This window comes from Lepisosteus platostomus, chromosome 16, assembly GCF_059453375.1.
Source record: "Lepisosteus platostomus isolate fLepPlt1 chromosome 16, fLepPlt1.hap1, whole genome shotgun sequence".
Taxonomy (NCBI): Eukaryota; Metazoa; Chordata; class Actinopteri; order Semionotiformes; family Lepisosteidae; genus Lepisosteus; species Lepisosteus platostomus.
Window position 1 is genome coordinate 5,821,944 of NC_142626.1, and position 20,066 is coordinate 5,842,009.

The 20,066-nt window shown below is 44.1% G+C and overlaps 2 protein-coding genes and 1 long non-coding RNA gene across 3 annotated transcripts in view; 2 read left to right on the forward strand and 1 right to left on the reverse strand.

The window, feature by feature from the left end:
• LOC148646745 (NACHT, LRR and PYD domains-containing protein 3-like) overlaps positions 1-20,066 on the reverse strand; it is a 2,700,574-nt gene that overhangs the window by 1,362,468 nt on the left and 1,318,040 nt on the right. The window lies entirely within an intron of this gene.
• Positions 3,306-5,535, forward strand: LOC148646771 (uncharacterized). Its single transcript, XR_015927535.1, has 2 exons — positions 3,306-3,534; positions 3,725-5,535. It is a non-coding gene; the product is annotated as an uncharacterized LOC148646771 (long non-coding RNA).
• LOC148646772 (latent-transforming growth factor beta-binding protein 3-like) overlaps positions 11,171-20,066 on the forward strand; it is a 45,910-nt gene continuing 37,014 nt past the window's right edge. Inside the window, exons 1-4 of the mRNA XM_088609377.1 lie at positions 11,171-11,198; positions 13,207-13,332; positions 14,482-14,613; positions 17,403-17,522. Of these exons, the coding sequence (XP_088465503.1) occupies positions 11,171-11,198; positions 13,207-13,332; positions 14,482-14,613; positions 17,403-17,522 (406 nt within the window). The remainder of the gene's footprint in view (positions 11,199-13,206; positions 13,333-14,481; positions 14,614-17,402; positions 17,523-20,066) is intronic.

A 20,066-nucleotide genomic window follows, 5' to 3' on the forward strand; every position in this document is an offset into this window, starting at 1 on the left:
CACAGTCTAGGTTACTTTTAGAAGACAGTGTATCAAAACAGTATGTACTGTTTGGGTCATTAGATTAGCCGAAGGTAACTGATAAGCTTTGCAAAAAATATATTGGTGCTTCTTTTTTTCGTTTTTATTATGTAATCTGTTTTTGTCCTAAGGAAAGGGGAAGTATTAGAAACGACAAAATGCTGAACTTTCCCTTACTCTGCAACATCTTATAAAAATCCTGTACTGCTTGTAACGAGTTGAGTCTCTGATGCACTTTGCAGAGTGGCAACAGGGCTCCCAATATTGCACTATTGAAATAAACACCTTACTCAGGTGAGAACTCTCTCTTGTGGCTTCCTTGATAGTTATATTTCCATGACAGCATCACCATACAAAACTGAAAAAACACAATACTCAACATAAAATCAATGTACATTCAATACAAACAATAGTCCTAGGCATGCAAGAGTTTGTATCGCATACAGTACACACATCTTGCTCTGCCCATACTACACTACGATTATGTGATCGTAGCGTTTTTATGCGGGCCTGTGTCGTCGCCGCTCCACCCCGCAACACCTGGGCACGAACCTGGGTCTCTGGTGTAACACAACAGGGAACCAGTCGAGTGAGCTAAAGGAGACCTCCCCAGCCTTCTACGCGCAGGGAGGGCGATGACGTCACTGTGCTGAAACCAGCTCCGTTACCATTACACATATTCCCATAGCTCCATACAGGGAACAGTCACTGAGCTGTGTTTAATATACTGACTCCTCAGGGAACAGTGGATTTCTTGTAGACATTTTTCTTGGTCACAGGCTTTCTAAACAACCTCCCTGCAGGCAGCTCTTGGAAATGGGAATGGAAGGGTTTATTAACAAAAAGCTGAGTTTTTTTCTGAACTGCAGTATAATACAGCCATAACTAGGCTGTAATACTAGGTCTCAGATCTCCCTTGTGCTTTGCTTGTTTCCTACATCTCTGACCCAGGCAGTCGCCTGACTGCCCTCCTGCTCACTCGTCTGCCTGCCTGCAAGTAGGATTCATCACCAGCCCAGCCCGTTGTGCTCCTTTCAGCTCAGTTCTTATAGTAGGTTATAGGTTTGGACAGGTCTGTACTGGATTTGCACTGTGGGGTACTATAATTGTATGCATTCTTCTTGACAGTTAATGAACCACACTTGTCAAGTCTCTCCATCACTTTTCTATGGGATTCACGTCTGGGCTTTGACTGGGACTGGAACACTCAAGGACATCCAGTCTCTTCATGTCAGACCACTTCAGTGTGGTTTTGGCCTTGTGCTTCAGATCGTTATTCACAATGAAGAGTGCATTTTTTGCCCATTTTTTAGATTAGTGAGTCAAGCATGTGTCCTGTAGGATTTGGCAGTACTCTGCATCATTTATTACATCACATGTACTGTATCAGCAGCCTTGGGCCCAACAGTGTCTGCTGGGCTGAACTCCAGGTTATTAAAGGTGTAAAAAAAATCTACAAGAGAGTGAGAAAAGAGAAATGAAGGTTCAAAACCAAATAACATGAGGGCAGGGAAGATAACACTTTGTTACTGCCTTAGCTTGGGATAACCTCAGTAAAACAGATACAATTTGGGTTTGTTCTGCAAAAACCTTTCTATTCATGATACCTCAAAAGAGGATCTGCTGCTGCTGTAGACAGTATATGCTGTATGAATTGATGTGTTTTATGCAAAAGGCTAATTGATCACTCCAGAATGACAAAGAAATATTTTAATAGGGTCAAAGTCAGAAATACACCATCAGAATACACAAAAAATACATCAAATACATGTGGTTAGGATGGTTTGTGAATGTGTTGGGTGGATGCATTGTGTTATTGGCTTTATGTTGTATTTGTATTGCATGTATTTCATTGTATGAGCTCACCAAACCAAATTCTATGCAATTAGTTGTTCTGGTAATAAAGTTTTGAACTTGAACTATACCATCTGTTATGGTCTAACTTGCAGGATCAATCAGTCCACTTACTCAGCATCCATACTCTTGAAGATAAGTAAATATGGAGTTACTATTGTTTGTGCAAATTCATTGGAGTCTGTGGTAAACATTCTAAAAGTGTCCTGGGTCTTTAATAACCAACAGCTCAAGAATTTGACTGAACACCTGTAAAAGGGTTGTGGTGCTGGAATAACTCTGGTCCTGCGTCGACAGAGGTCTCAAATCCATACCAACTTGAGTGAGAGCCAGAAGACCAGCTCAAGGATCTTTCATTTAATTATTTTGAGGTTTAAAGGAAATGTGACAAGCTAAGCTCATACTGGTCTTGAGAAAGAAAAGAGAAGACCTGTTTTCTTCATGTGAAAAAGAAAATTAATCCTGCATCTGAAAGAACAGAAGGTGAGGTTCTGTACTGAAAGCCGAAGCTGATGAATGAGAATCTTTTATTCCTGCCCATATCAAGAGGCGCAGCTCCTGTGTTTTTCGTTAAGGCAGAATTCCCATGCGACTCTGGCCTGGGGATCGAGTGGGGATCGAGTGCAGTTCATGATCCACTAGTGACCTCTAGTGGAGAGTAGCAGGACTTCAGGTGAAAAAAGGACCGCTGTGTCGCAGTACCTCAAACTGGGCAGCTAATGAATTCCTGATACAGAGGAAGGTCTGCAGACTCCTGCTCTACAAGCACCACTCACAGAGACACAATCATATTATTGGTTTCCCGTTACAGTCCTGACCAGGACCAGCCTTGCTTAGGTTCAGCGGCCGCAAGTTTAGCCAAACATTTTGGTGATGTTTAAGAAAGATATTTATTGCACATATCTGAACTGGACATTTCTGAACACAACGTGTTTATTTTAAACAATGTCCTTAATCAATTAAATCAATTACCATATTTTGCATTTAATTTAATTCTATCTGAGCTCATTACTGAAGCTGAATATACAGTTCTCTTTTTCCCCTGATATACGGTACTAAACTCAATACAATGTCTTTCAGACAAACAGGTTATTCCCCCACATCTCTTTTAACAGGAGTCAATTATCCAGGTGGACAATATTCCCAGGTCTCCATCACACTGAGGTGCCATTGAGGACATGAATTCAGCCTTTTCACTCTTACTTTACTTGTTCTCCATCAAAGCATTTTTATACAGTAATACTAGAACTTGTTATAAAATGTGAATTGAAACTTAAAGTACTGGTACATTTGTAACAATGTTTTTTTCAGTATTAAATTTATAGTATAAGGAAAAAGCTGTAATAAAATAAGTTGTGTTTTTGTAGCATGTTAGAAATTAGTAACCCATCTGATGGGATAAACAGAGCAAAACATGACACACTGACACAAAACCCTAACAAGCCCCATCTGTTTTCACAGCTCAGATCTCATCTAACTGTCTGTGAGAGGATTTGTATACAGGAAGGAGCTTTGCATACCTGTGCCGCCTCACTGCTCCAAACACTTTAAGAGTCACAGTGTGGATCAGTAACTGTTCAGCCCTTTCAGAGTCACTGACACACAGGACAATGATGCCACTGATTCTACTGCTGGGGACACTGGGGCTCTTTGCTCAAGGTGAGGATAAAATATAATTCTTACATTCTGTGGTTCTGTGATTCATTCTGAATATTGTGATACAATAAAACTTACTGATAAATGAATGAAAATTATAGTAATTTTTTTCTCATGCAAAATAATACATACTGTAAATGTGTATAATGATCAATTATTAATATTCTCTTAACTATAACTATTCCCTCTCCAGGGTCCAGTGGTCAGATTTTTCTGACTTAGTCTCCAGCTCAGTCTGTTCTCCCAGGAAACTCTGTCTCTATCAGCTGTACAGCCAGTCAGTCTATTAGCAACAACCTGCAGTGGTACCTGCAGAAACCTGGTCAGGCTCCACAGCTCCTGATTTGTTACACAACAACCCGTCAGTCTTGGGTTCCTGATCCATTCACTGGCAGCTATTCTGGGACAGTCTTCACACTGAAAATCACTGGAGTCCATGTTGAAGATGCAGGAGATTATTACTGTCAGCAGAGTAACAGCTTCCCTCTCACACAGTGATTCACATCTGTACAAAAACCTCCCTCAGCTCTACAGGAACTGCTCTGGCTCATCAGCAGGTCTGAGACTGAGAAGAACAGCTGAGCTGCTACAGGAGAACTGAACAACACTGGGTTTGTACATAATGTACAAATCTACGGCATATTATATTTGAAAGTACTGTAGATATTTGTTATTTTACATTTTTACACATAAACTTCTAAAGTATCTAAGTTAATACAGTAGATATAGCAGCATGATGGCACAGTGGTCACTATTGTGCCTTGGAGTGCTGGTGCCCTGAGTTCAATTCTGAATCTGGTGTGGAGTTTGTATGTGCTGGTGCTGGAGGAAATGTGATGACATGACTTCAATTTTAAAATCATTCATCTTAGGTTATCAAAGAGAATATAAAAAGAAATGTAAAAGGCTTCTTTGGCATTTTTAAGTTTCATGGTTATACTAGAATGCAATAAGTTCTTATGCCATACACTCTGCAGAGATGAAACAAATTACAGCACAGATTAGCGATGGTTTGAAAAGGGTTTTAAGTCAGATAAAAAGGGCCGGCGAACACCAAAGACACACAGAAGGTGTATCCCTGTGGTGCTCTGAATCCCAGCAGTTTTGCAGGATGTTTTATAGTCTGAGTACAGCTCTGGCCAGCCTCTGTTATTACATCAGACTCTTTTCTTTTCCTCACCCCTTTCTCTCTGGCTGTCTGGGTTACTTTTCTTTCCCTCTTCTTCCAGCTCCCCAGCAGATCCTTTTTTATTCCTTCCTAGGGAGCCAGGCATCCTGATTCTGTTCTGATGCCTGGAGATCCTCACTCCATTAGCCTGAGCTCCCTGATGATTCCTAGTTCCTGGGCTCTGACTGGGACCTCTCCCTGCAGCTGTGCTGACCCGGGGCTCTTAGAGTTTAGCGATGACTGATATCTGTATAGTAGTTCACATTGTAGAAATACATATCTGTGCTCCAGAAATATGTCATTACACATCTCATCTTAGAGAGAGGATTGGGGGGAAAATCTGTCAGTTGTTGTGTTGTTGGGAGGAATTGCTCACATGGGAGAGTTGAAATTTATCAGACTGTGTCTCTGTGTTTCTCTGACAAACCAGGTACACAGCTCCCCAAACCCTGCTGGTGTCAGTTCAATCTCTTTGTTGCCTTTTGCTTGTTTAGTTCCTTCACCGGTGTTTAAACTTCTCATTCAGTATCTGAAATGTGTGAAGGGTACCACAGATGTAGTTTTACTGCAGAAGTGTTTCCAGGATGCTTCACATGCCATGGAAACTGTAGATGACTGGTTTAAACAATGAGGTTTAAGATTTTAAATGTAAACTGTATCAGAAGTGCATACTGTATCTAAATACTGTAATCCTTTCTACCTACAAAAAGCTTGCTTTCAGGTATTTGTGAGACATTGTGGCCTTCAAACATCTAACAGTTGTCAATCAGTGCAAACTGTATTCACACCTCCACTACACCATTAAAACTCTCACTTTCATTTTTTTTGGAAATAAATGTAATCATTGACTACAATGAAATACACGTCAGTATATCTATATAGAGTAAATATGCATAAATAGATCAATATACAGTACTAAATCTGATACTTATCAGTATATAACCCATAAAATCAGAAATGTGATCTGTTTGTGGATCTGAAGTCTATTTTGTATCATTATTTGTTGACTAAGATGAGCCACTCAAAGTGTGAGAGAAGGGGAGCCAAAGTACAGAAAGAAGCTGAAAGTCAGTGTATTTCTAGCTTGCAGCAGTGACCTCTACTGGAATTACTGGAAAACTGCATTATATTTTATAATCTAACCTGGTGTTGCCTGATAGGCAGCACTAACCAAAACAATGAGCAAAATATCTATGTAACAATCACATGTCATTAGAATACAACAAGATCACAAACTGAATGCCATCAGGTAACATGAACTACATCTGCAGGAAAACATGAGGTAAACTGAGCCCTCAGGTTTGTTAACAAAAGGAACTCCTGGAATATTTCTGCTATGAAGTTGTGTTTGTTGATAATGAGGCAGAACCAGGTTCCAGCAGACATTTCTTCACAGACCTCAGTGCATAAATGTGTTTACAGCACAGCTTGGTAAATTAATTAAGGAAGACACTTTGCATTGGCAGCACATGGTTCAGTGCTCTGGGAGTGTTTATAGCCCTGTGAGTTTAACACTTCATGACTGAGAGCTGTCCTTCATGGCAACAGAACACACAGCAACAATAACTTTTATCAGTGTCTTCACATGGACATTTGTTGTCTGTACTCGTGGCGAGTAGCAAATAAATTAATACAAGAAGATTTGTAATCAGCAGAAATGTCATTTTAAATGTTTCAAATGTGAAACTGTGTATAATAAGCATCTGAGGTATATTTTATTATTTATAAATAAATATATTATTAATAATACACCAACCAATGGTTTTACTTGGTACCATCACAAACCTGGAGAAACTATGAAACTCCTGTTATCCCCACAGGGTGAAGGAATGGCTATAAAATAATCTACTCATATGGCCTAAGAACATTAAAACTTGAGAAGAAAGAATAATTACATTGCAAATCTTTCCCTCCCTGCAAGCTCTTCAAATCCCAACACCAACCTTCACCTTGAATTCCCTGTATATAATGTAACAAAACCACTTCATCTGACTGATGTATGAAACCATGAACTCTACCCTCCAGCAGGTTGAAAGAACAGCCCTTCAGTGTAGCTCCCTCTGCTGTCGACTGAATGACATGAATGACATATCTGTAGTAAAATGAATAGGCACAGTGGCTCCAGCTATATTCATACCCCAGATAAAACAGGAACAAACAACATCATATGACAGAAATCTTTATATTAAAGATATAATAGCTTCCTTTAAACTATTCTATAAATACAATACTCTAATACTAATAGCACTAAACAAAATAAAAGCCATAATTTTGATTAATAATTGATTATTAATCAAGCACAAGGGTCATATTTGTTCACACCTCAAGCTCATGTTCATTGTCATATGGACTTGAGTATAATGAAATGCTTACTTGCCTGTTTCCTCACATAACAAATGGCATAACAGATGACAACATATATTGCTAGGGACAGGAGCATAATGGCATGTGTGCCAACAGCATAATGGTAAGAAACAGTATAAAATAAAACTAAAAAAATTAAACTGTGGTTGGCAGGAATATGCATGCGATTAATCCAGAATACAATAGCAGTAGTATAAAGTAGAAGTATAACAGCTGTAGTGTTCACTAGCATTCAGACAGCAGCAGAGTGCAAAAGCCCAGCAGAGGCAGTATTGTGAGTTCAGTGCAGAAACAGTGGGATGTGAGTGGGGGGCTGGTTAATTAAGAGCTGGAGTTTAGGAGTCTAATGGCTGTGGCAAAGACTTCTTTTAAATACTGCAAATACTTCCATTTTAAAATAAAATCCAACAAAATTAAATCAACAATAACGTTCCACTGTGAAATTACAATAAACATGTCCAAGGATATATAGAGAAATATCTAGAAGCCTTTAACAGGTTACAGTTTCCCTGCGGTATAAAAAGGACGCAACACACAGAAAACACTCAGCTGCAGATGGTATTATCACAGTGAAGAGCAGAGAGCTCCTTCAACACTGCAGGGAGATGGTAATTAACCACACAAGGCTGGCTATAAAAATATCTACTTGTGACAGTTCTCAACCTAAATGCCCGTGGATCATGTGGCCTCAGCACATTAAAATTGCAACTGTAAAATAATATAAAAAGTGCAAGGAGTTTTTATTAAAGCAAAACTTTCCTCTGGAGGCTCTTCAAAACCCAACAGCAAACTCTATCTTGAATTCCCTGTATATACTGTATCATACTGAAAGTGTGAACTCTACCCTCCAGCAAGTGGAAAGAAAAGCCTTCAGTGTAGCCTCCCTCTACTGTTGACTGGAGGCTACAAGTCCCTGCCCTCTACTACAGGGAGCTGCTGTCTCCTGGAGGCTGAGCACAGGCTGTGTCAGAAAGTTGAGATCATAAGGAGAGCAGGGTTGTAATGATAATGCTCTCCCCACAGTCCCCAGCAGAGGGAGATGGTGTAAAGAGTGAGATGCTATGATCTATCCCTGGCCCTCACCTACTGAGGTCTCATGTTGGTCAATGTCTCTCTTAAATTCAGTCAGGGATCAGACAAATATTTTTTAATTATTTTCAGAATCCAGTGGACAGGTAACTGTGACTCAGACTCCATTAACAAGATCAGTTCTCTAAGGACAGGCAGTCACTGTGAGCTGTAAGACCAGTCCTGCAGTGTACAGTAATAACCGTCTAGCCTGGTACCAACAGAAACCTGGGGAAGCTCCTAAACTCCTGATCTATTACGCAACTACCCGTCAGACTGGGATCCCAGAGCGTTTCAGTGGCAGTGGATTTGCGACTGAATTCACTCTGACCATCACAGGAGTCCAGACTGAAGATGCAGTTCTTGGAAATAGGAATGAAGAGGTTGGATTGGGTCATCAAAGATAAACTGAGCTTTCTTATCAACTGCAATAGAATACAGCCATAACTAGGCTGTGATACTATGTTTCAGATCTCATTTGTGCTTCGCTTGTTTCCTCCCATCTCTGACCCAGACAGTTTCTACCTTGTCTGGATCCTCTCCTGTGCTACAGACCTTCTCACTTCACCTGACTATACTCCTTTTGTGTGTGCACATTGATTCTTTTCCTTCAAATCCTGTTTGCATGACCACAGTATGGCCACAGGACTGTTTCTCTGGCTGCTGAATGTCTCCCACCTGCTTGCAGTCTACTGCCTGTTCTCCTGTCTGCCCTCCTGCTCACTCGTCTGCTTGCCTGCATGTAGGATTCATCACCAACCCAGACCACTGTGCTCCTTTCAGCTCAGTTATTACACAGGATGCAGGTTTGGACAGGTCTGTACTGGATTTGCACTGTGGGATACTGTAATTGTATCCATTCTTCTTGACAGAGTTAATGAACCACACTTATCAAGTCTCTCCATCACTTTTCTATGGGATTCAAATCTGGGCTTTGACTGGGACTGGAACACTCAAGGACTCTCAGTCTGTTCTTGTCAAACCTCTTCAGTGAGGTTTTGGCCTTGTGCTTCGGATCATTATTCACAAAGAAGAGTGAATTTTTTGCCCATTGTTTCGATTAGTGAGTCAAATATTTTTTCCTGTAGGATTTGCTAGTACTTTGTGTCATTTGTTATATCACATGTACTGTATCAGGAGCCTTGGGCCCAACAGTGTCTGCTGGGCTGAACTCCAGGTTTTTAAAGGTGTAAAAAATCTACAAGAGAGTGAGAAAAGAGAAATGAAGGTTCAAAACCAAATAACACGAGGGCAGGGAAAAGAACACTGGATTTGTTACTGCCTGAGCTTGGGAAAACCTCCGTAAAACAGAGAAGATTTGGGGTTTATCTGCAAAATCCCTTCTATTCATGATACCTCAAGGAAGATCAGTTACTGCTGTATACAGTGTATGCTGTATGAATTGCTGTGTTTTATGCAAAAGGCTAAGTGGTTACTCCGGAATGACAATTTTATTGATTAAGTAAACACTCTGATAAGTTGTGTCCAGTTCAGAAATGTGCAATAAATATCTTTCTTAAATATCACCAAAATGTTTGGCTAAACGTGACCCTGAACCTAAGCAAGGCCAGTCCTGGTCAGGACTGGAATGGCAAATCAATAATATGATTGTGTTTCTGTGAGTGGTGCTTGAAGAGCAGCAGTTTGCAGACCTTCCTCTGTATCAGGAATTCAGCTGCTGCCCTGTAGGAGGTGCTGTCCTATTAATAGGGCTGCAGATGCAGGAGATTATTACTGTCAGCAGAAATATACAGTAGCTACCCTCTCACACAGTGATACACGTCTGTACAAAAACCTCCCTCAGCTCTACAGGAGCTCATCAACAAGAACCACTGAGGACTGAGAGTTAGAACAGCTGCAGAGCTGCTATATCTCTAAACAGACTGTGTTTGTACATCATTTATAAATAGTTCAAGTAGGTACGTAGCTGCATCATCTGGGTTGGCCTGCAAAGGCAAAAAGTAAAGGTGGTCTCCCCAAAGAAGACTACACAGCTGAAACGTAGTGTTTCTTTTCTTCTCTTTTCAGCATGGAATAAACCTTTACTTGATCATGTATACAGTAAATCTTGTGTAATAAACACACAGAAAGGATCTGTAGATGTATTTAAGTATTAAGCTTAATAGACTACGACACTCAAAATGACAAATCAAACAAACTATTAGCATTATAGCTAATTATGCTAATAGCATTATAATCAAACAAAAGATTTCAATATTTTTGCATAACTATATATCTATATTTATCTTGTGACTTGTATTGTTTATGTAGAATAGAAAGCAATATACTCTATATCTATAGACAGATCACAGAAGTTACTGTGAGACACTGGGGATCTGGATGTTTTCCATTGAGACGTGTTGATCATCAAACAGAACCTCAAGAAGAAACACTGACTGCAGTTATTAACATTGACCACAAGAGGGAGACAGAACAGGGCATTGCTGTCTTGTTGTAACAGCACTATGATTTCATCAGTGAAACTGTCTCCTGAAGGATTCTAATAAATAAATCTAATATATAAATAAAAAAATAAAATTAAATATATACCATATATAATAAATCTTGTTTTTCTCTTTATAAATTTGGAGAAGTGTTTAAGTCATGGTTATACAAGAAAATTACTCTTTTAAAAAAAGAAAACTCAATAATTTGCTGTCAGTTCACATGTCTTGAACACCAGTCCATACTAAATGAATGCACATTATGTACATGATGTATCTGGGTTATTCATATTGAAGAGTGAGGTCTGTTCCCCAGAAAACCTCTTCTAATCTGCACATTTCTAATCTTCACTATCCTCTTGGCTTCTTCATGGAATCACTGCTTCCTGGGGACACAGGGACTGCTACAGTAGTCTTACTGCATAGACCCAACTACCTACATGCATAATGTATAAAAGCAAATGTTTCACACACAGCCTGAAGAAGAAAAATAATTTTCTGGCTAAAACATATTGTATAGAGAACATTGAACTTCAATGCTGAACTTGAAAAACAATGGTGATTGTCCTGTTTAGATTTCAAACAAAGTAGAGGGATGGAGAATATCTATCTGTCTCTGTTAAGTACTGTGAGCTTGTTTTGTTTTTTGTATATAATTTCATTCTTTTTCTTGTGTGAAACCAAAGCAATTACCTTCCTGGTAAAAATCACTGGGACTTTAATCTTTAATGCCACCAGAGAACAGCAAGACAAATACCAGAATAACTGTGGAAAATTACCAAAGTAACTGTGCAATGACAGTGCCTACAAACTACCAATAGCTTTGCTGGCACTGTGGGTTTAGTGCTCCTGACAATATGCAAAACTGCATAACGCTCACAGACTTACTTTCCCCTGGAGTTTATTCAAAATGAAATGTTACATTTTGTGCCTCATGTAAACACAGTTTTAACCATGAAGACTGTAGTGTGCTCTCACAAGGCACCAGTTCTGTAGGGGTTTGGGCATTTACTGGGACAATTTTTAATTGTAGCAGTAAGTCACAAAATTATTCTTTTAATGGCTTTAGAATCCAACCTTGCGATATAACTCAAACAACGCAAACACACAGGTACTAATACACGAGGATACATTTATTAATACATAAAATATGCATATAAACCTAACAGATCTTATCAAGAGGGTTATCAGAATACAAAAGGTATATATTCATTCAGTTACGAAGAGTTACATATATCAAGAGGACATACGTTCAGTATATCATTCATTTCGACCGTTTCGTAAATGAACTTGGTTATAACTTCTACATTGGATACTCAAAACAAGTACATAACTCTTAGGAATTAAATTGATATCAACTGGTTGGGATAACAATTGAATTCTCGAGCTCTAATGCATTGAAGTTGAATACTCATCCAATCTCTTGGGACTCAGATCTCCTGCGGGCACAAAGAAACAGTTGCAGGCTGTTGCTGTCCAATCCACGCTCTCTGGCTCGGTGCCAGGCTGTGCTGTGCGGCTTGCGACGGTGCGTTGCTGATGCTCACTGACCGGCTAGTTAGTGTTGGCTTTAACTAGCAAAGTTTGTGCACAGGAGAAAAGGTGACTGTGGGTCCCAGCAAGTCAGGAATAGGAGTTCTGAATAGTGATTCAGCTGTCCACAGTTCTGACCTGTTCGGCTTGCTGCTGATGCTAACCTCAGGTGGATCTTTTGGTTACTCTCTGGCAACCTCCGCTCTCGACTCTTAGAACAAAGGAAAGTTCTGGCACTCGGACACACTGGCCGTTCCGTGGTTGTCCGGGCTGAGTCTCAGGATGGTCAGGAGGCGCGCTGCGAGAATGTCCTGCCCTTGGGAGCCTTTCTGCTCCTGGGCCGTCCTGCCCTGGAATTGTCTCGCACCCCTGGAATTCTCCTTAGAATTCTCTTTAGAATAGTCTCCTACAATTTCCCCTACTCCAGGCTCTCTGTGTTGCCTGTTTTTACCATGAGGAACTTCAGCTCGTTCATTGGCTGAAAGTTTCATGGGCATCAGAGTCCCACGTGGGTTACTCGGCCCCACCAGTCCCTGATTGGTTGATCAAGGTGAGATATGAGTCACTTACTCCTGACACTTAGGAATGCAGTCCAGATGTCCATCTGGCACTCCCTAGACAGATAGGCGCCAATGGATGACCATTGATCATGATAGCCAGGCTTAGCTAAGTGCATCCCCATTTGGGAGCTGTCCCTTATCAAAGGAAACCTTAAATCAGCCTGCATGAATAGTTTCCCTGTGGCTGCACCAGAGATGAAGAGAGAGATGGGGCCTCATTTGGGAAAGCACAGCAACACTTAATTCTGTCTTATTAACAAGCATTGCCGCTACAGCAGGATCCAGGATATCTGCTCCAACAACATGGCTAGGCAGCTTGTTCCACACTCCCACCACCCTTTGTGTAAAGAAAGTCTTTCCTAACTGCAGCCAGACTATCTGCTTCAACAACATGGCAGCTTGTTTTATTTAAATGCACTTCCCCATAGTTTCCGCTTGTGCCCTCTGGTTTTATTTTTGCCTGAAAGCTTGTGATCATCAGCTGCTCTGTCACTAATTGTTTGTGGGTTCCCCCCCTTCCATGTTTTCCCCTGTCCAGAGACGGACGAATGCAGGCTGAACAGGAACATCTGTGGCCACGGAGAATGTATCAACTCTGCCAACGGCTTCGCCTGCCTCTGCAACACTGGGTACAAGGCTCACGCCCAGAGGAAGTACTGTGTGGGTGAGGAGCCCGTGCCCCGCCGCTCACAAGCTGCTCACAAGCTGGCTCTCAGAGAGTCCTGGGCAACGTTCCCTCTTAGCCGTGCGCGTGTGCCCGTGCGCACACAGGTCATGAAATCAGTGCACATAGGAAATTGAAATGCGCACAAAAAATTGTGTGCATTATTTTTGCTACTAGATCGTCAATATCAATGCTCTTGTAGTCTCGTACCTCCCTGCTCCTGTCCGCTCTGACACTCGGTCTCTATGACTGGGTTCATCGAATAGCTGTCCCAGGTCTTTTGGATCTCTATGCTTCTATGAGGATGGCTATATTAACAAAAAAATAATTTCAGGTTTACAATTTGACATACGCTCAATTTAGTGCGCACAAGGTTTTTGTCACTGGGAAAGAAATTTCTGCGCACACAGGCCATTAGAAATTAGAGGGAGAGTTGTTCCCAGGTGGGTAGGTCTGGGAAGGCAGAGGTTGAGCTCAGAGAGGGACCTGGTGACAACGTAATGAACCCTGGGTCAGCACTGCTGCCTGGCGGTGCTGGGGACCCCGGTTCAATTCCAGACCTGGGGGTGCTGTCTGTTTGCATGGTCTCACCATGCTCGCGTCCTGTGGTGCAAAGGCAGGCTGGGAGATTAATCGGCTTCTGGGGCAATCGGCCAGGTGTGTCTGTGGGCGCGCGCTGTGATGGACTGGCGTCCTGTCCAGGGAGTACCCCACCTTGCGCCTGTTGTATGCTGGGATAGGCTCCGGCTCCCCCACGAGCCCGTACTGGATAGAGTGGTTAGACAATGGATGGATGGACCAGGGTTCATTTAACTGCCAGCGCACAGTTAGCACTATGCTGGGCACTGGGCAGCCAGGGCCTCTGCTCTCTTTCAGCTGAATGGTGACGCCTGTTGTTTTTGCCCGCTGTTTGATGACTTCAGCAAAGTCCTTTAACAGGCGCTGCCCCTCCCGTTAGGCGTAGTGGAGCTTGTGACCACCTCCTGAAGAGTTATTATTATTAGGAGGCCATGATGGGTAAAGGCCAGGGGGAAATTTGGCCAGGACACCCAGTAAGAGGAAAGATCCCACTAGATGCCTGCCTGTTTGACTGCACCGGAGGGGGGGGGCACTAACTGTGGTGAAATGAGGAGGCCTTCTCGGTTTCAGACGACAACGAGTGCGAGGCGGAGCCCTGCGGCAGTGGGCGGGGCCAGTGCATCAACACGGGCGGGTCCTACACCTGCCGCTGTAACCATGGCTACAAGCTGCAGATTCACCTTGGCAAGCGCACCTGTGCAGGTAAGGGGGGGGTGTCCCTTAGGTACCACCTGGGGCCTTAGACACCAAGGAAAAACCATCCCTCTCGAAGAAGGAAAACGTCACAAATACTCAACGAAAAACAAAACTTTTAAAGTACGTCTTAAAAGTATTCTGTGCCGGCAAGCCTATCAACCTCCAGTACAATTGAACTAATTTCCTAACCTAAGCTTTCCTTCACTCGGGGAAGGTTAAAAAAAAAAACATGATAACCCTGGCTGGTTATCAAACTTTATCGGGGACAAATGAAGAGAAAAAAAAAGAAAAACCCCATCCCCAGACACCACAACACTCCTGTGGGGGTCAGAGGTCAGTTAAAACTTTTCTTACACTGACACCACGATAAAAACAAATCTGCACGACAACGTAAAACGGAAACTACTGCATGGCAGAACCAGCGCCGGATTTTCCCATGAGGCACCACAGGCACAGAGACTGGGGGCCTACGAAATCTTTAGGGCCCCACGAAGGAGGGACACACTAGTGACTCACGAGAAACGAGCTGGAACAGCATTCTCTAGGTACTCCAGATCAATAATCATACGTCTCTGTAGCAGCTGTACTACAAACTTTTTTCCCCCCAATTCAAGGTCTTTAAATCTGCTTTTCTTGTTCAGAATTTACTCATTTCAAAATTTAATTCTTCAATTCCTCAACCTCTTTAAACACACAGTCCATGGACTATTTTTAAGACCTTCAATTCGGACTGTTTTACATCTACTCCTAGACGTTGGTCTGGAGCTCCTCTTGCGTACGTACGAGTGCATCTCCATTATTTTTTCCCCACATCACCTCCAGTTGTTTCGCTTTTCTCATTAGTTGCCATTGATTTTCTTGTAGTGCTATACATACACGATGGAGGTATCTTAGACTTCTCTTTCGACGACCCAGCGCTGTCTTTTCTCTTCCCAGTACTACTCATATCAAAATTCTTAAACTTAAAAAAAACAACCTTATTAGCTGTTCTTAAATTATTACCGAAGTCTAAACAACTACTGTTACGTCCTTATATTTCTGTAGTCAACATTCATATAACATTTCAGGTGGGTAGCTGCGTCAGCATGCGTAGGCTGCAAAGGAACAAATAATAGGTTTATTCCCTGCTGAAAAAAAGAAGAAAGAGAACACAACGTTTCGGCCGTGGAGCCTTCTTCAGGTGTGAGAGAGACAGGGCTGTAGGCAAAGGTAAAGTAACGGGAGAACAAAGGCTTACCAGCGCGGACGTCACCACCCTTCCCTGTGGATAGCAGGGACCTCAGCCGCCAGCCTGAGAGATCTCCCTTTGGCTCAAGAGGCTGGGTCCCTGTTGAGTGATGCCAGAAGCCTGGGTTCAAGTCCCTGACTTTGGGGGGCTGGCCTGAGGTGGCAGTGGTGAGGGTGCCTACCTGAACCCTATAGTGCTACATTATTATATTATATATTATAATTAGGAACAAGTAATAGATTTATTCCATACTGAAAAGAGAAGAAAGAAAACAACGTTTCGGCCGTGGAGCCATCTTCAGGTGTGAGAAAGACAGGGCAGTAGGCAAAGGTAACTTTCTCACACCTGAAGAAGGCTCCATGGCTGAAACGTTGTGCTCTCTTTCTAATTTTTTTTTCAGCCTGGAATCACTTGTTCCTTTGCAGCCTACGCATGCTGATGCAGCTACCCACCTATATTATAATTATAATAAATAATGTCAACGGAACATTCAGGTCATGGAAAAACTCACAATTCCTCCTCAGCCTCTCCCCCTGAACGCCATCTTGAAACGCTTGTCTTCGACTGTTGCTGAAAACACGTTGGACTCGTCTTGAATTGAGTACTGGAATGCTCTGCTCACTGGGGTTTCTAAATCCACACTGGGCAAACTCCAGTCTGCCCAGAGTTCGGCAGCCAGAATCCTGACCAGGTCCGTGGGCCAGTGATCACATCACTCCTGTCCTGGAGTCCCCGCACTGGCTTCCTGTCGGGTTTCGTGTCGACTTTCGAAAATCCTCCTGCTCACCTGTAGGGCTCTGCATGGCCTGGCACCTCCGTACCTGTCTGAGTTACTGTCTTCCTCCTCCCCACCTCACAGCCTCAGACTCTGGTCTCCTGTCTGTCCCCCAAGCCCGTCTACACTCTGGGGGTGACAGGGTCTTTTCCTGCTGCACCCCAGAGCTCTGGAGTTCTGTCCCCAAGGATATCAGACAGCCACCTTCTCTAAACTCTCTCAAATCCAGACTGGCTCTGTGTCTGTCCCTCTGCTCTCCGACTGTATTCCAAAACCTCATTGTGATTGTCTAATCCTGCAGTCTCCTCTCACTGTGTCCTTACTGTAAAGTAACTTTAAGAAGCCACTTTTAAAGTTTTATTACCAGTATAAGCGCGAGATCGGGGTCTTCTCCTGCTGCGCCCCAGAGCTGTGGAGTTCTGTCCCCAAGAGTAGCAGAGTCACCTCCCCTGAGCGCTTTCGAATCCAGACTCCAAACCTCCTCCTTCTTCAGAAGGGTTTTAATTTAACTGGCTCTGTGTCTGTCCCTCTGCTTTCCGACTGTATTCCAAAACCTCATTGTGATCATCTAATCCTCCAGTCTCCTCTCACTGTGTCCTTACTGTAAAGTAACTTTAAGAAGCTACTTTTAACGTTTATTACCAGTATAAGCACGAGATCGGGGGCGGCCTGCTCCGCTGCGACCTGGCGAATTCCAAAGACGGGGTTCAGGAAAGCTCGAAGAGGGGGCAGCGGTGTGTCCCCCCCCCCGCCCCAGTTTTAACGAAGATGCTCCCTCTGCTGTGGTTCCAGATATCGACGAGTGTCTGGACCCCCACACCTGCCCCAACGAGCAGTGCGAGAACACGCCCGGTTCCTACGAGTGTGTACCCTGCCCCCCCGGGCACCGCGCCAAGGACGGCATCTGTTACGGTGAGCCCCCCCCATCCCGACTGTCCGAGGCCCGGACCCCCAAAATCGTCTCTTTTTTTTTGTCTCGTACTCCTGTTTCTCGGCAGCCTGGTGTGAGAGCAGAGCCGACAGATGAAGAGCTGCTCTGCATCGTTAAAGGCCAAGTCAGATCGCGTTTTGCGGTACAGGGCTGAGCAGTCGCTAAGAACGGGCACTGGCCAAGTCGGATATAGGAGTACGGGATGGCAGGCTGTTCCTACCAGCTGGTGATGCTCATCTCTGGTTTACTGATACCCGGATCGCAGAAGCCTCACTGTCCACATCGCAGAACTCCTCTGGCGCAGCCAACGGCAGCAATCCAGATGATTCCCTCTGCTCCTTTAGCTGGAATCCAGCCGTTTTCGTCTTTTCCCCAATCCTGATCCAGGAAGCCCTAGCACTCACACCTGCCGGGTTTGCATTCCAGCCCGGCCCTCAGCCCCGAACTGACTTTATCAGGGGGATCCATTTGAACCCCTTTCTGCCCTGTCATGCGTCGGAGGTCCGGCTTTTATCCACTGCCTTTCAAAAGCCAAGTCACTTCTTATGTAGAAAACCTGCAGAGACACCCGTCAACCCAGCTGTTACTTCCATTAAGGCCCCATTAGGCCCGGCTGGAATGGAAACCAGCAGGTGGGTGGGCATTCCTCTCTTGCTGCTGTAGTGATGGCACTTCTGGACACGCACTGACATATGCATCTGTTTGCAGCTGCCCACAGTGTCACGAGCCGGAGCGTTACCCAGCGGAGTCCAGGCACGTACTCTCGGATCCAGCTCCCTGCCTGCCTCCCGCCCCCCCCCTCCCCCCCCGGTGCACACTGGTCATCCCATAGCAGCTTTTGAAGGAATTTGGGAATATTAAGAAGGTGGCACATTGGCACCTATCCTGGGAAGAAACGGGTGCAAGGCAGGGTACACCCTGGGTGGGACACCAGTCCATCACAGGGCAAACACACACACACACCCCACCAGGGCCAGTTTTCCCAGAGGCCAGTTCACCTCCCAGCATGCCTTTGGACTGTGGGAGGAAACCCACGCGTTTTGAAAATGAAGTGACAGGGGGACGAAGGTACACAGTATTTGTCTGTGACCCAGTGATTCAGCTGCGAGGAAACTCTCTGTGTTTTTTTTCTTCATCGATGACCAACGCAGCTCTCCGGGGTCCAAATCCCTAATGCGTGAAATTTTCCATCAAAAATATTAATAGCGCATTATTCATATCGATAGTTCCCCCTTTTTTTCAGGAACGGAAACACATGGCTTAATTAATGGAATCGCTCGTCTCCACAACAATTTCGCTATTTTCCGTTCATCGCTTCATTTTTTTTTTAGTCAACCCAGTACTCGACGTAAATGCGTGTGGTTTTCAGACCAAGGCACAAGACTGTGAGATTCGCTCGCAGTGCAGAGAGAGCACAGACACAGACACAGACACAGACACAGACACAGACACACACACAGACACACACACCAGAGCACGGTTTCCCAGAAGCCAGGGCATTTCCCAGCATGTCTCTGGAGTGCTGGAGGAAATCGGAGCCCCCTTAGGAGACATGGAACACGGGGAGAACATGCAAACTCCACACAGACAGAACCACAAGGCCAGAATTGAAGGGCTCCAGAGCTATCTATGAGACAGCAATGCTGACCACTGTGCCGCAGTGCTGGGCAGATAAGGAGCTAATAAAGAAAAATGATCCAGTAAGTTATTCAGCCTGAAGAGGTGAGTGTGATTCATACAGTAGGTCATTGCTGGTGGCGGAAGACGAGGCAGTTGCTGAGCAATCCCACGATGCACGTATCGGGCGGGTTGAACTCGCTCGTGTGACGAATGGGGTGGCCAGTTTGTGTCGGGACCTGCTCGGTCGGGCCGGGTCTCCCTCTCTAAGCTGACACGCTGGGGGCAGCTGGGCTCCTGTGCTGGGGTCTGCATGCACGCACTCCTTCTGGGTTTCGGGTGGCCTTTCCTTGACCTCTCTCGGCTGGTTTCTCTTTTAGCTGGGGGGGGGGGGTCTCGCTCCAGAAGCGGATGGATGTGTTCCGATACGTGCGACACCCCGCGCTCGCTGTCCGCAGTGTTGGGATACAGCAGGGTCTCCACACCCACGAGGGTCCGGTGCAGTGAACTGTTGCGAACAGCCAAATTCACCCCCCTGTACCGTAATTACACCATCGCGTACTGCAGTTTATAGAATGATTGGCTCAAAGACATCGGAAACCCTCCCTTATCGGATAATTAAAGTACTAATGCGTTAGCTTTAAGTTAACCACAATAAAACTGATCAACTGAAACGGAACAAATGCAAACACAAACTGATAGTAATCAGCTAAAATAAAGAACATGAATCCCTCCTCTGCTGTGCAGCGGATGCCTGCAGTCTCTCTCTGCCTCTGTGATCAGCACGCCCCACTGTAATGAAGGATAAAACTGTCAGAGAGCCTGCAAAGTCGTCTCCGGCCTGTCATTCCCAGCACTGCTGACACAGAACCTGGAGCGTTGGCTCCGGTGTGTTACCCTGAGCAGGC